This window comes from Nestor notabilis, unplaced genomic scaffold, assembly GCF_000696875.1.
Source record: "Nestor notabilis isolate BGI_N333 unplaced genomic scaffold, ASM69687v1 scaffold3175, whole genome shotgun sequence".
NCBI classification, from domain to species: domain Eukaryota; kingdom Metazoa; phylum Chordata; class Aves; order Psittaciformes; family Psittacidae; genus Nestor; species Nestor notabilis.
In genome coordinates this window covers 34,467-47,338 of record NW_009927690.1, presented here as the reverse complement: position 1 = coordinate 47,338, position 12,872 = coordinate 34,467, and the positions used below count along the sequence as shown (strand labels likewise).

Genomic DNA, 12,872 nt, shown 5'->3' with positions numbered 1-12,872 from the left:
GGGGGCAGGAATGCCAGGATCAAGTTTGTGGTGATCCTATCCAGTCCGTTTCTGGTAATGTGGCCCTAGCTACAGAGCAGTGTGAGAAGAACAGCAAACCTCAGGTTGTAAGTGAAGGGAACTATGAAAATTCAGAAAGTCTTGCAAATGAGACTTTACCCAGTGAACTTAAAGAAAAATGGGAGAAGTACTGGAGCGAGTACGGAGAGGGCCTTCTTTGGCAAAGTTGGCTGGAGAAGCATCAAGAGGTCTCATCATCTGAGACCACCACAGCCTCTGAGCCTTGGAATAGTCCACACACAAGGGAAGAGTGGGAGCAGCATTATAGTGAACTATACTGGTATTACTGGGAACAGTTTCAGTACTGGACAAGTCAAGGATGGACTACTGAGAGCTTACATGGTGACAGCATGGAAGCTAATGGGGTTACCGAGGAGACAGTAATGGAGTTGGTTAGCCCAGGGGCTGAACACAGTGACGTGCTGAGCTTGGATCTGTCTCCCTGTAACACCAGAGGTGAGGAAACACTCCCTTCAAGTGCCGAGCCCCACAGTGAAATAATCTCTGGGATTTGTAATTTAAACCTGAATTTGGAGGAAGTGGAGCAGAGCAGCACAGCTTCCCACCAAGGTCCTCAAGAGCATAATTCAGCTGACAGTGAAAGCCAGGAGGAGCCCTGTGATGGAGGAACCAGGAAAAGAAGTGCATCTTGTGAAAATAAAAGTATTAAGCAATCAGGTAATACAAAATCAGCTAAAAATGATTCTACCAGCATTTGTTTATGTAATTATATATAAGAAACAAGGGCCTGTCAGTATTATGCAATTTTTAAAAAGTTAATCAAGTATTTTGTTGAATGACTGCATACTTAGTTCCTTTTTTTTTTTCTTCCCTCTGCTTTTCTGGATGATCCTCTCTAACCTGTATATTGAGTGTGTTTCTGAGCCAGAAGTCATTTTAATAGAACATGTACCTCATAAATCTTCAGATGTACTACTTAAATTGATGAGAGAGCACTGCTAGTGCATATTTATTTGTCTGAGTATTGATATTGTAATTCATTCAGCTGTGTCATTCAGACGATTTGTCTTTTCTCACTGATAGTCAAAAATGAATCAAAACTCGCGTTGATGTTCTCATGATTCTGACAAATATTAAGATCAGCTTTTTCAGAGAAAAATAGCTCTGCAGTTCTGGGGTTGGAAGGATTTTTGCCTTCTGTCTAAAAAATGTCATACTAGAAAATAAACTCTTGTTTTGGTGTAACAGGTTACTATGGATCAGATGTCTTTCAGAGGTCCTTTCCAGCATTAAGTTATCAATTAGGCAGTGAGCTAGTATTTGTAGCTAGTATTACGGTGAAAGCCAGTGGCTGTTCCGTACACCACAGGAAGAGCATCTGTGAGGGAGGTACAAAGGCTGAGCTGGAGATGTTTTTCTTAGAATCACAGAATGGTTGGGTTGGAAAAGACTTTTAACATCATTTAGTTCCAACTCCTCTGCCACAGGCAGGGATCCTTTCCACTAGGCCAGGTTGCACAGAGAAGGGAGAGTGCGATGTCATTTGCCTGCCAGTTCTTCCTGCTGGTGTTTGCTGTAAGTAGCAGTGTGATGTCTTTCCTGGCTTTTGGGTGGTTTCTCCCACTAAGAGGAGGGATGAAGCATGTGAGTTAAGTGTCAGCAGCAAAGTTTGGTGGGAAAAACTCTGCTGCTAGTGACCTTCAACAGAAAGAAGAAGCAGGTGTCGTCCCATCTGGATCTTACAGTAGAGCTAGAGTCAGAGAGGTAAAAGGAAAATCTCTTTTTCAACAAGGAACGAGAGGAGTGCTGGAATCCTCTCATTAAATGTATGTGAATATCTTTGCATAGTTAATAAAATGAAAACAAAATATACCTCCAGGGAAGAAACTGTTTTGAATTTGTACCTTGTAGGCATTTTTCTTGGAGAGCTTGAGATAATTTGAAGTTGGTCTTACTTAAGTTTATTAACTCTACAGTGTAACTGATACTGGAAGCTTGTATTGGTATGTTGTCCCTCAAACAAAGACAGGTAAAGATATTAATGTTTGGCACTGGTGCCTCATTTGTCAGATTCAGGTATGTACAACAACCTAACTGTAGCTGCAGACATACTTTGGGGACAGGGAGATAAGGAACTAATTTAGACAAAAGTATGATCTTATCTATCTTTAGGTTTGCAGGGGTCGTGTAGCTCAAACTCTAATGACAAAGAACAGTTGGTGCATCATGACCGAGATGAAGATGAGGATGAAGAGCCTCCTGAATACAGACATGTCAAAGTCAAGAGAAGGCAAGTCATAAAATTTAGATGCACTTTTTATTTCAAGAAGCCCAAGTCCAGAAGCCTCCTGATTTATAGTAACTATTTGTTTGATTGAGATTGTGAGTTAAAACTTCAGTACAGAACAAGCCTTCCATCATTGCTTATCACTTTACCCGGTAACAAGCAGTGAATATTTCTTCTCTTCTGTTGCTTTATGAAAACAATGTACAGGCTTGGTGACTGTGCAAGGTGATGGTACTATTCTTGTGTCACTGAAGTACACGAGATTGTTAAATTGGATAGGACAACTTGCTTACCTAGGTCTAATTTGTGTAGACAATACAAGAACGATAGTAAATAATTTCTGTATTTTATGCTGCCAGTAAAATGCTCAGTGCTATGGCAATCGTAAAATAGCTGATCTCTGCCTTGTTACAGTCTTTTTAGTTCTCTAAAAATTTATAGCCTCAAAGATGATGAGATGGCTCTTCCTCTCTAATAAATCTACAAACTCAAAGGTATGGATGGAATTATTATCTGCTGATCATGTAGCTTCAGTTTCATTCTAATATTTGGCTGTTGCCATAGCATTAATAATAGATAATGATATAGCTAACATAATAGATGCTGAAGGCAATTTGGAAACAGGGTAAATAAACATTGTCTTCACCAGTTCCAGTTCCGTGTAGGGTTTGATATTAAATACTTCAGAAGCAATTTGGAATGCTTGCAATGTTATAACCCCAATGGAAGGACATATGCGTCTAGAACGGGGTAAAAAAAACCCAACAAAACAAACAACAAAAACCCCAAAAGAAATTTTGGTTTCAGCAGTGTGTGGAAGAACATACTGAAGCCCACATTTAAATGTTTTCAATACATGAGTTTTAGTGGTATATCTGTAAAAAACAGGGTGCTTTTTATAGTACCTAACTTTGTCATCTGCCTTTTTTCTTAGCCATGAACTGGATGTGGATGAGAACCCAATGGAACATCCTGAGGAAACCTGCTCTGTTTTAGGTTTGAAGTGCGGCACAGGACAAAAGTAATTGCTTATGAGGAATTCGGGGTTTCTTCATAGCAAGTCAGCTTTCTTATTGTTATTGAAATGTACCATTCATTTCCATTTCCATTTTGTTAAACTTTTGAAGATACTCCCAAAGTTAGTCTCTGCTCTTAATAAAATTGTCATCCTCTGGCTAGAGAGAGCTGCAAAGTTACAGAGACTAATTAAAGAACAAGGAAAGTGCTTTGAAACAGAAGCATAACTCACAAGATACTTGCAGTTGCATAAATGTTAAATGTTCAGTCAGCTACTTAAATTAGAGCTTAAAGGCTCTGACAATGAACGGTCCTCTCAGTTTGAAGTCTGTAGCTTAGATCGTAATTTATAGCTGTTTCATATTGGAGTGAGGTTGCTTTATATAAGTAAAATGTTTCTATACTAATAAGGTGTTGCCAGCATGCTGACCAGTGAAACTTCTTTTCTGGTGGTATGACCTAAAGATACGGTGGTCAGTGCTATAAAAGTAACGTCATAGGGCACAGGTAGACTGTAGCTTAGGTCTAGTGCTTCTGAAAGATGCAAGTTGTTTAGTGTGTGTGTATATGTATGTATATGTATGTTTCAGAGCAGTGTGTTTTGTAGTTGACAATCTTTGTTCTACTTTATAAAAACTATTTTCAGTGAATTGCCCCTATTTCCATTTTTTTCTTTAATTACATTTGTCAAGAGACAGAAGTAGCTGTTTTGGATGTTCTTTACAGGCACCAAAGAAATGCTTTGTTCTAGTAATCAAGACATTTTTTTGTTTCCTATTCTTTAGGCTGGTCTGGGAAATCATTTCTATCTGAAGTTATACATGTATTAGAAGAAAAAAAACTATCTAAAACTAATTTGGGTAAACATTTTCAAGCAAAAATATCTAAAAGTTTTCATGAATGTACTTTGTTTTGCAGCTACATATGGTGACATATTTTAAGAGCAGAGCAAATTATCTCGTAAAGAAATATTTTAGTTTAAATCATCTTCAGTAGATGTCAACATTCATGTTAAATCTTCCAGGTTGAAAATTAACCCACTGAGGCGTTTCTTTGGTGTTTTTCAATTTCAGGTATGGTGGAATTCCCAACTTCACCCACCGAAGTGTGCAGTACTTGGAGAAAAAAGCAAAACTCAAGTCCAAATTCTTGGATATGCGTAAACCAAGGAAGAGCAAAAACACACACATCTTCTTTACAGAGGAATCTGAAACATCTTGCAAAAAAAATAGAACTTTGAAGAAGGTAGGTTTAATTTTTACTGTTGCTGTAATTCATAGATTTATCTGCTTCCTTAGTATATTGGTGTCTTGTTGGCAATCTGTCAAGAGGATTTTGAGCTTAATGGCAAAGTTATGTGAAAGTCATTCCTAATGTCTGGGTGCATCATTCCTTTAGAGGTGTGTGTAGGTTTCTATAGTTACTAGCAGTATCTCTGATTTTAAAAGGCATGTGGGAGCATTTATTAGTGCTGGCATTTCAGCAGGGAGAGAAAAATGTATAGGTTAGTGTGACTTATGTAACTCTGTGTTCTTAGTAATTTGTATCAACATTTTTGCTTACGCCTCTACCTGCATTTATTTTTACTTGTAACTTTATGCTTTTTTTTTTATCTCAGAAATTAGTAAAGAGTAGAAAAAAATATTCGCTATAGGTTTTTCTGAGTTGAGTCTCTTTAAAATCTGTTACCTCAGCACTCCAGTCCCACTGATACGGTTTCTGATCAAAAGAAAAGCTTGACCATTGCCATCTTGTAACTGAGACCAGCATAGTTCTGGGGCAGCTTTAATTGTGTGAAAGAAAAAAGGTTATAGATTTCCTCAGACTTTCTGGTAAGAAACTGCCCCAGGCCTAGTGTCACTCAGAGCAACTGTAATGTAAAAGTGAGTACCTGCGAATGCCTTTGAAGAGTATGGACTAGCATCTGCACGTTGGTTAGGATGTGATGTGAAGATGTCTGCTGTGCAGCAGAACCCTTGAGCACATGCACCATTTGATACAGCTTGCAGATGAGGAAACCAATATATGAAGGTAATTTTACCTGCTGATGCTAACCTAAAAGGCAGAGTACAGCTTCTCTGACTGCAGATTGGAGAAAAGGTAGTGAACTAAAAAGTAGTAGTGTCGGTCACCTGTGCTGTAGCAAGTCTGACTGTATTTCAGGTATTACTTGAGAATGATTTACATACAGGCAGGATGGGGAGGAGAACTGGAAGAATGTAAAATCCACAGGTTGAGATACAAGCTGTTTAATAATGGGAAAAAAAATAGAAATAATAATAATTATAATGAATAACAAAAGGAGAAATAAAAAGTCATAAAACACAAGCGATGCACATTACAATTGCTCACCACCCACTGACTGATACCCAGCCTGTCCCTGAGCAGTGATCGGTCCCTCCCAGCCAATTTCCCCCAGTTTATATACTGGGCATGACGTGCTGTGGTATGGAATACCCCTTTGGCCAGTTTGGATCAGGTGTCCTGTCTCTGCTCCCTCCTGGCTTCTTGTACCCCTCCACACTGGCAGAGCATGAGACTGAAAAGTCCTTGCTCAGGGTAGGTGCTACTTAGCAACAACTAAAACATCAGTGTGTTATCAGTGTTGTTCTCAGACTAAAGCCAAAACACAGCACTGCACCAGCTACTAGGAAGAGAATTAACTCTATCCCAGCCAAAACTAGGACATACATTTTTCAGTCAATTTTTATGGAGTTTCCCTTTTGCGAATAGCTGGTATCTAGTTCCCAAAGATAACTTGTTTCCAAATGGTGTAAAAAGGGAGCTCAGTTGGTGACTTCCTGAATATTTTGACACTGGGTATTTTACTTTTTTCCAAAATACATATGGCAGAGAGTTCCTGCATGGCAGGTGCTTTTGAACAGCTTAAGCTGAGCTCTTAATAGTGGGTTAACAGCACCATCTAATCATCTGTGATATTTGACAATTGCAGGTGGAAGAGTTCCTAAAGCGGGTTAATAAACCCGGAGAGGAAGCCACATCCCAGGCAGCCTCAAGTCAGGGCAAAGCGGAGGCATTGTCCGTGAGCAGCAACTCAGAGGATCAGGAAAGCACTACCGCTGTACAGACTACAACGCTGAGCGCTGAAAACCAAAAGCCGCCGTCTTCCAGCGTGTCACTTACAGAACCTGAAGGGGGTGACCTTGAGGAGGAAGCACAGGAGGTGGCAGCGAGCAGCTCCAATGGCCAGGGTGCGGGGAGACAGGAAGGGCGGCAGCTAGTTTGTCTGGATATTCCCGATTATCTCCGGGCAGAGACAGAGGACGTCAGCCAAGGTATGTCAGTTTCTTACAAACTGGAAATGAGCTGGCAGTGGACTTAGTACTGCCTTACCACACAGTGCTGTAATTTGGGATTTGTTTATTCTGCTTATTCAAAGACATTTATTAAGTCCAAGGGTTAATGAGGTCAATTGAGAGCTGTGCTAGTGGAAGTGTCTTTAATATTGGCGGTGTTTCTCTATAGATGAAGACTCATGGTTGATCTTAGATGTGGTCTAACGGGTCTCCATTTCACACCTATTTTCCCTGTAAGGATGAGGGTTATTAACTCCATGCAGATGCACAGACCGTCAGGTTTGGTGTTCTCAGATACACATTGCTGAGTGCTGGGGAGCATGTGTTGTTGAAATTATTTTCTGGGGGGTGGAGGGAAAAACCTGTGTTGTGAACTTTTCTATTAAACACTGTAAACAAAGGAAAACAGGATTATTCAGTTTTCTACATAGGGTTTAATCCTTCCTATAGTAATTCTATTATGTTAGATTTCTACTGTAAAGCTCTCATTTAGATTGGTTCTTACTCCTTATTTATATAAGGGCATTAAATTGGTCTCTGACCCATTTGTTTGCTTACTATGTAGAGTTTATTGCCATAGTTGAAGATGATGACTAGTCTGTTAAGGCTCTTCACCTATGGTGTTATTTAGGACTGTGACTGATACCTCTCGGGTAACACTATTCTCTTGAAACAGAGGATGCTCTTTTTTAGTTTAAACCACTAATCTGCATAATCTGGCAAACAGCAGTAAAGGACATTTAACAGTGTTGTTAAACATGAGCATCTTGCATCTTAACTCTCACCTACCTACAGATTACATTCCTAGCCTATGAGAACAGTGACTGTTAACTTTTGCAGTGTCTTCCAGATGGAGATGAAAAAATTACCACAAAGAAGAAGGAGAAAAAAAGGAGAAGGAACAAAATTGCACTGGGAGCTATACCTGCTGAGATTGCTGCTGATCCGGAGCTCATCAAATACTGGGCACAACGCTACCGGCTGTTCTCTCGGTTTGACGAGGGAATTAAACTGGACAGAGGTGTGCTTAGTGCAAAGTGTGTTTAGTGGTATGAGATATATCCAAACCTGTGGCACTTCTCGCAGCTTATAGTGATTTTCTTATAAGAGGAGTGTTACTGAGTGTGTGTGCGCACATCCCCCAGCAGGCAGGTGAACAGAAGTCTTAGACTTCAGTAGAGTTTCTAGCATGGGACACCCCTGTTTGCATTAGTCCTCATGTTTACCAATCATACTGTACCCAAATTATGCTTGGTCTTTTTCAGAAACTCAATGACATTTTTCTATTTCTATATTTTATAAAATAATTTTGTGAAACTTCCAAATATGCTGGTGGATCTAGTTTTGTTCTGACTTTCAGCAGTCACTTTCAAAGTTACTTTTTTCCATGTTTGCATGGAAATCACTTCCAAATCGTAAATTTTTAGGTAAAAAAGGATTAGGATTAGTATTTCTTTGTGTCTGGGGTATGTTGGTTTTGTAAGCCTTTCACTTCTAATGCATAAACATGTAGATTATTTGGTGGATCAGACATTGCTGTAAAGAAAGTAACATTGGATAAGAAAGGATATAGATCTGGTTTTATTTGTTACAAAACGTAGTCATGCTGTAGGAAGCTTTTTGTAGCTGTCTCAGTGGACTTGTCCTTGATAAACTGGGATTCTCAGCACCATGTTCAACAAAGCATTTACTGAGATTTGGGCATATCTGTTTGCTTCAGTGAGACTTTGTTTGCTTAGCAAATTGCTGGGCTGAGCTGAGTTTATCATCTTCAAAGCCTGTATTTCCTGGTCAAATGCGCTAAGCCAAAATTGTTGGGATTAACGCTAAACCTTCAGTTGTGCGTGTTGTTTGTTTGTTTTTAATTTAGGTGACCTTGGAATAAGAAATGAAAATACACTTCTTCCTTTCCTTTGCAGAGGGTTGGTTTTCTGTAACTCCTGAGAAAATAGCTGAGCATATTGCCGTCCGTGTTAGTCAGTCATTCAACTGCGATATCATAGTGGATGCGTTCTGTGGGGTTGGAGGAAATGCTATTCAGTTTGCATTGACCTCAAAAAGAGGTAAAGAGATGTTCTATATAGCACGTTATTTTGTTTCTTCAATCTTTTTCCCTAAAAATTTGGGTATGCACTTTGTTCACTACTTTTTATTCCCTTTTTCAGGGCTTCTGAAGCAATAGAGGCTTTTTTGCTTCATTGGACTTAAATACGAGCTTCCTGTTTTTAAAAAGGACCTATAAAAACTGCTTTTCTATTTTAAGTCAGAGTTGGATTTGTGTTGTACTAGTCAAAGTTATTTTTACATGTCATAGTAACTAGTCTGTCAGATGCTCTGAAGAGTGCTGGTAAAGGTGTAAAGGTTGAGTTCTGTTTGCAGTGCTGACTGCAGAGATGCCACAAAGCTGCTGCTTTTCCCAGTTGTTACACCAAGTCTGTGTACTCAAAAACAAGTTACGTGTGAGTAGTGCTTAAAACACTTGAACGGGATCATGTGCAGGTGCAGCAGAAGCAAATACAGAAAAGTGATGATAACGACTTAATATTAGTCTAAGTTCCTGTTGCCAGCTAATGAAATTGCAGTGGAAGATTGAGAGTGCTTCTGTAGAAACACTGACTACTTGATATTCATCAAACACTCCAGTAAAATACCAACTCATCTAATGCTTCTTAGTAATTTCTGAGCAAGACAAATGGTAGTTTCTACTGCATTCAATTTGGTAGGCTATGATCCATTCTATAAATATTTTCTAAATTTCACTTAGCTTTTTGTATTTTCTTGCTAAATTTTTACTTCTGTGATTATGTACTGCCCTTGTATCATCTCTTTTGTGCTGTGTTGGGTTGTTGTTTTTATATTTTACTCAATTTTCAGTACAGTGTTACCAGACACAGATAAATGTTTAACAAAGGAGAAGAGTAAGTTTCTAACTGACACCATTGTCAGGCTCCTGCAAAGACTGAAGCAAGGAGGACTCACTCTCTTAGGCAGACGGTCTAAGATAAAGTGGACAACCTGTCCACTACTTGAGCTGAGATGGAGGATTGTCGTGGGAGTAGATGTATGATGGCCAAAAGCTAAAGCTTCCCAGCTTTGCAATAGCAGCTGAGCCTTCCCAGTCTTTGCTGGGTGGCTTCCCTTGTTGGTTGTAAATGCAGCAATTCTGCTCTTGATGGAGCTTCTGCTGCTGCTACACAAGGGCAGGTCTTCCCTTCTAAGGAGCTGTTGCTTCATGTCTACTATGACCAGCAGAACTGAAGTAGTCACTCACTGCACAGTAGTAGATTATAGACGTGACTTTTATCTGGCAGCTGCAGAAGAACACCTTCCTTCTAAAAATATCCTTGTGGTGGTGATGTGCCGTTTGCAGTTCATGTGAACTTCTGTGTTTGTTCTCCTTGGTTTGCAGTGATTGCTATTGATATTGATCCTGAGAAGCTCAATCTTGCACGCAACAATGCTGAGGTATATGGCGTGGCGGATCAGATAGAATTTGTGTGCGGAGACTTCATGGTGCTGGCTGCTGACCTGAAAGCAGATGTTGTGTTCCTCAGCCCACCCTGGGGGGGGCCTGACTACGCCACTGCTGAAATCTTCAACATCAAAACCATGATTTGCCCAGATGGATATCCTTTCAAAGTTGCACATTGGGGTGATTTTCAGTCCTTTATGAGCAGTTTTCTCTTTCTTCCCCCCCCTCTCTTGACATGGGCTTTGCACATCCAGTTGGCTGACTGGGGATGATATGACCAGGAGTTGAAGTCCCTGATGTGCTGCATTTGTTTAGTCCTTCTGTCCCAACCTGAACTATATGACTGGGGGTTGGACTAGATGACCTTTGAAGGTCCCTTCCAACCCAAACTATTCTATGATTCTGTGAGTGACCACCTAAAATTATAATAAAAATATTATATTTTTTATTTTAAAAAGTTACGAAGAGTTATTCTTAAAAGTAAAAAATCGTTTAGAGAATCTTAGTAGTTTCTTAAAGCATTAATTCAGCAGTTTTAACTCTTTTGTATTATCTTACTAAAATACCCCGAAGTAATGAAATAGCCGTGTGGTATGTATATATAGGTAATAATTACATTAGCTATGACTTTGTCATTAATACCACTTTTTAACTGATTTATAAAAGGTATATCTTATTTTACATGTCTTACTCAAACTTCTCAATCATAGCATCTGCCTGTGACTTGGGAAATCACAGAAAAGTGCAAGCAAAATGTTAACCCTTCAATTAATGTATAAAATTCCAGCCTTCTTAACAGTGGTATTGAGCACTCGTTCATCTGGGTAGGTATTAGCTTAATAGTTTCATCAAATACGAAGTGTGGTGGTTTTTTTTTTCCCCAAAAAATAACCTTAGTTGTTTCCTTTTTGGCTAAAATGTAGCCATGCTTGTAAGAGTAAGGAACTGTGTGAATGTATGCATGAGACATATTCCGTGAAATGGATTAGAAAACAAGTATGAAACCAATGTACTAGCTATAAACTACATTCAGATTTCTCAAATACATCTCTGTAGCTCAGTTAACTTTGAAAGTGAGGTTGGCTTTTTTTCTGTTTTCTAGGGCAATAATGAGGAAAGAGATTTTCTGCATTTAGACAATACTGGTTTCCACATTTCAGAAGCGTATCTAACGCATACACATAAGACTAACTATAATTTAATTGCATAATAACTGAATTTGGGACATGCTTTTAAAACGAATGAATATAAAACAACTTCTCCTTCCCCATTCTTGGTTTTTCCTTTACTGGTTTTTACATTTGAAATTTTCAGGCTCTCCAAGAAGATCACCAACAATATTGTGTACTTTCTACCTCGGAATGCTGATATTGACCAGGTGTGTTACTGGATAAGGGCTTGGTAATTAGAAAAAAGCTCAGCTGGCTTAAAACGTACATAGTATAAGCACAAGCTTCAAACTTCTGTTTAGCTGCATGTGTTGGGGTTTTGTCTTTGTTTTAAGTTCAAACCTTGAGTGATTTGTGTTTGCAATACTTTTGATATCTTTAGAAATTGGAGTAGTAGATTATTTCCATGGTTTTAATACTGTTCCTTCATAAAGAAGAACAAAATCTTAAAGGTTGATGATCTGAGTGGGGAAAGAGAATGTGAACCTAGCCCACTGTTTAGGGAAATGTAGTCTTAATCCTGTGTGTCAAACATGACCATCCCAAATGTGACCTTAGTGGATACTCTGATCCATAGGAGACTGGTTGTGAGTTTGGTTGCCTTCATCTGTGACTATATTTAAAAATGATGTTTCTGAAGTTACTGTCACTACACTTCCAGGGGTGTGAATCTCCAGAAAGGAAGATTTATCATCAGAGTTCCTTAATGGTTAATGTAGACAATTGTCTTCTCAGTTTGCTCATGGTTTTGCCCACAGTTCTCATCCATCTTACTTTTCTTATGGACCATACAGGATACTTCTGCTTACAACAACTGCCTTTGGCAAAGGCCTGTGGACAACACTGCTAGGGTGTAGTGATGTTGCTTGGTTTATTAATGTAGTCCATAAACTTGAGGGGCCTGTAAAAGCTTGATGAAGTAAATCTTAAGCATTTTTTGCAGGAAATTAATACCTGAAAAGTGAATAACTTGGATAATGCAATATTTGTTGAACAAATTGTCTGATGCCGTAGATTCAAATGGAAAGTTAAAACCTAAGTTTGATTTGTGATAATGTTTCTCAGGCATGTAAGATTTGTCTCTTTTGTGTCCTCAGAAATTAACTTTTTGTGCTTGTACACATGTGTAAGGCTTTCAGAGATTGCTTAGCTCCGCAAATAGGCGGTGTAACATGCTTAAAGTGTAAGGTGGTAGTTGTTAAAACTTAAGTACTTTGTTTTTTCTCTCATTGACTGGCTTGAACGTAAAACTGAGGTATGGTTGGGTGCTTTGTCAGTTAAAACTGGTTTAGAAGCTGACTTAATTGCCATTGCAAGCCTCTGTGAAGATGTTTATACTGACTGTAAGCCAGTGTGTCAGTGCAAATTTGCTTGTCTGACAGTAGATCTCAGGCAGAAACGGAAGTAAATGCCCAGCCAGTTAGAAGCAACCTTGCAGTAAAAATACTGTTTAACCTTTAGTTAAAGTGTGCAAATTTAGTGGAAAATATGTTCTTCTTACAGTTAGATAACTAACACAGAGTAGGGATACTGCTGCTGGTGTGAAAGCAGGTGATAGCTGACCGTAACTTAGCTGTTTCAGAGGACTC

General features: G+C 39.0%; 1 protein-coding gene across 1 annotated transcript in view; it reads left to right on the top strand.

The window, feature by feature from the left end:
• Positions 1 to 12,872, top strand: part of TGS1 (trimethylguanosine synthase 1) — a 22,121-nt gene that overhangs the window by 3,728 nt on the left and 5,521 nt on the right. The window contains exons 3-11 of the mRNA XM_010014149.1: positions 1 to 752; positions 2,202 to 2,311; positions 3,243 to 3,329; positions 4,399 to 4,570; positions 6,279 to 6,621; positions 7,493 to 7,663; positions 8,562 to 8,705; positions 10,052 to 10,268; positions 11,414 to 11,492. The exon at positions 1 to 752 is cut by the window's left edge and continues 112 nt beyond it. Coding sequence (XP_010012451.1) covers positions 1 to 752; positions 2,202 to 2,311; positions 3,243 to 3,329; positions 4,399 to 4,570; positions 6,279 to 6,621; positions 7,493 to 7,663; positions 8,562 to 8,705; positions 10,052 to 10,268; positions 11,414 to 11,492 — 2,075 coding nt within the window. The remainder of the gene's footprint in view (positions 753 to 2,201; positions 2,312 to 3,242; positions 3,330 to 4,398; positions 4,571 to 6,278; positions 6,622 to 7,492; positions 7,664 to 8,561; positions 8,706 to 10,051; positions 10,269 to 11,413; positions 11,493 to 12,872) is intronic.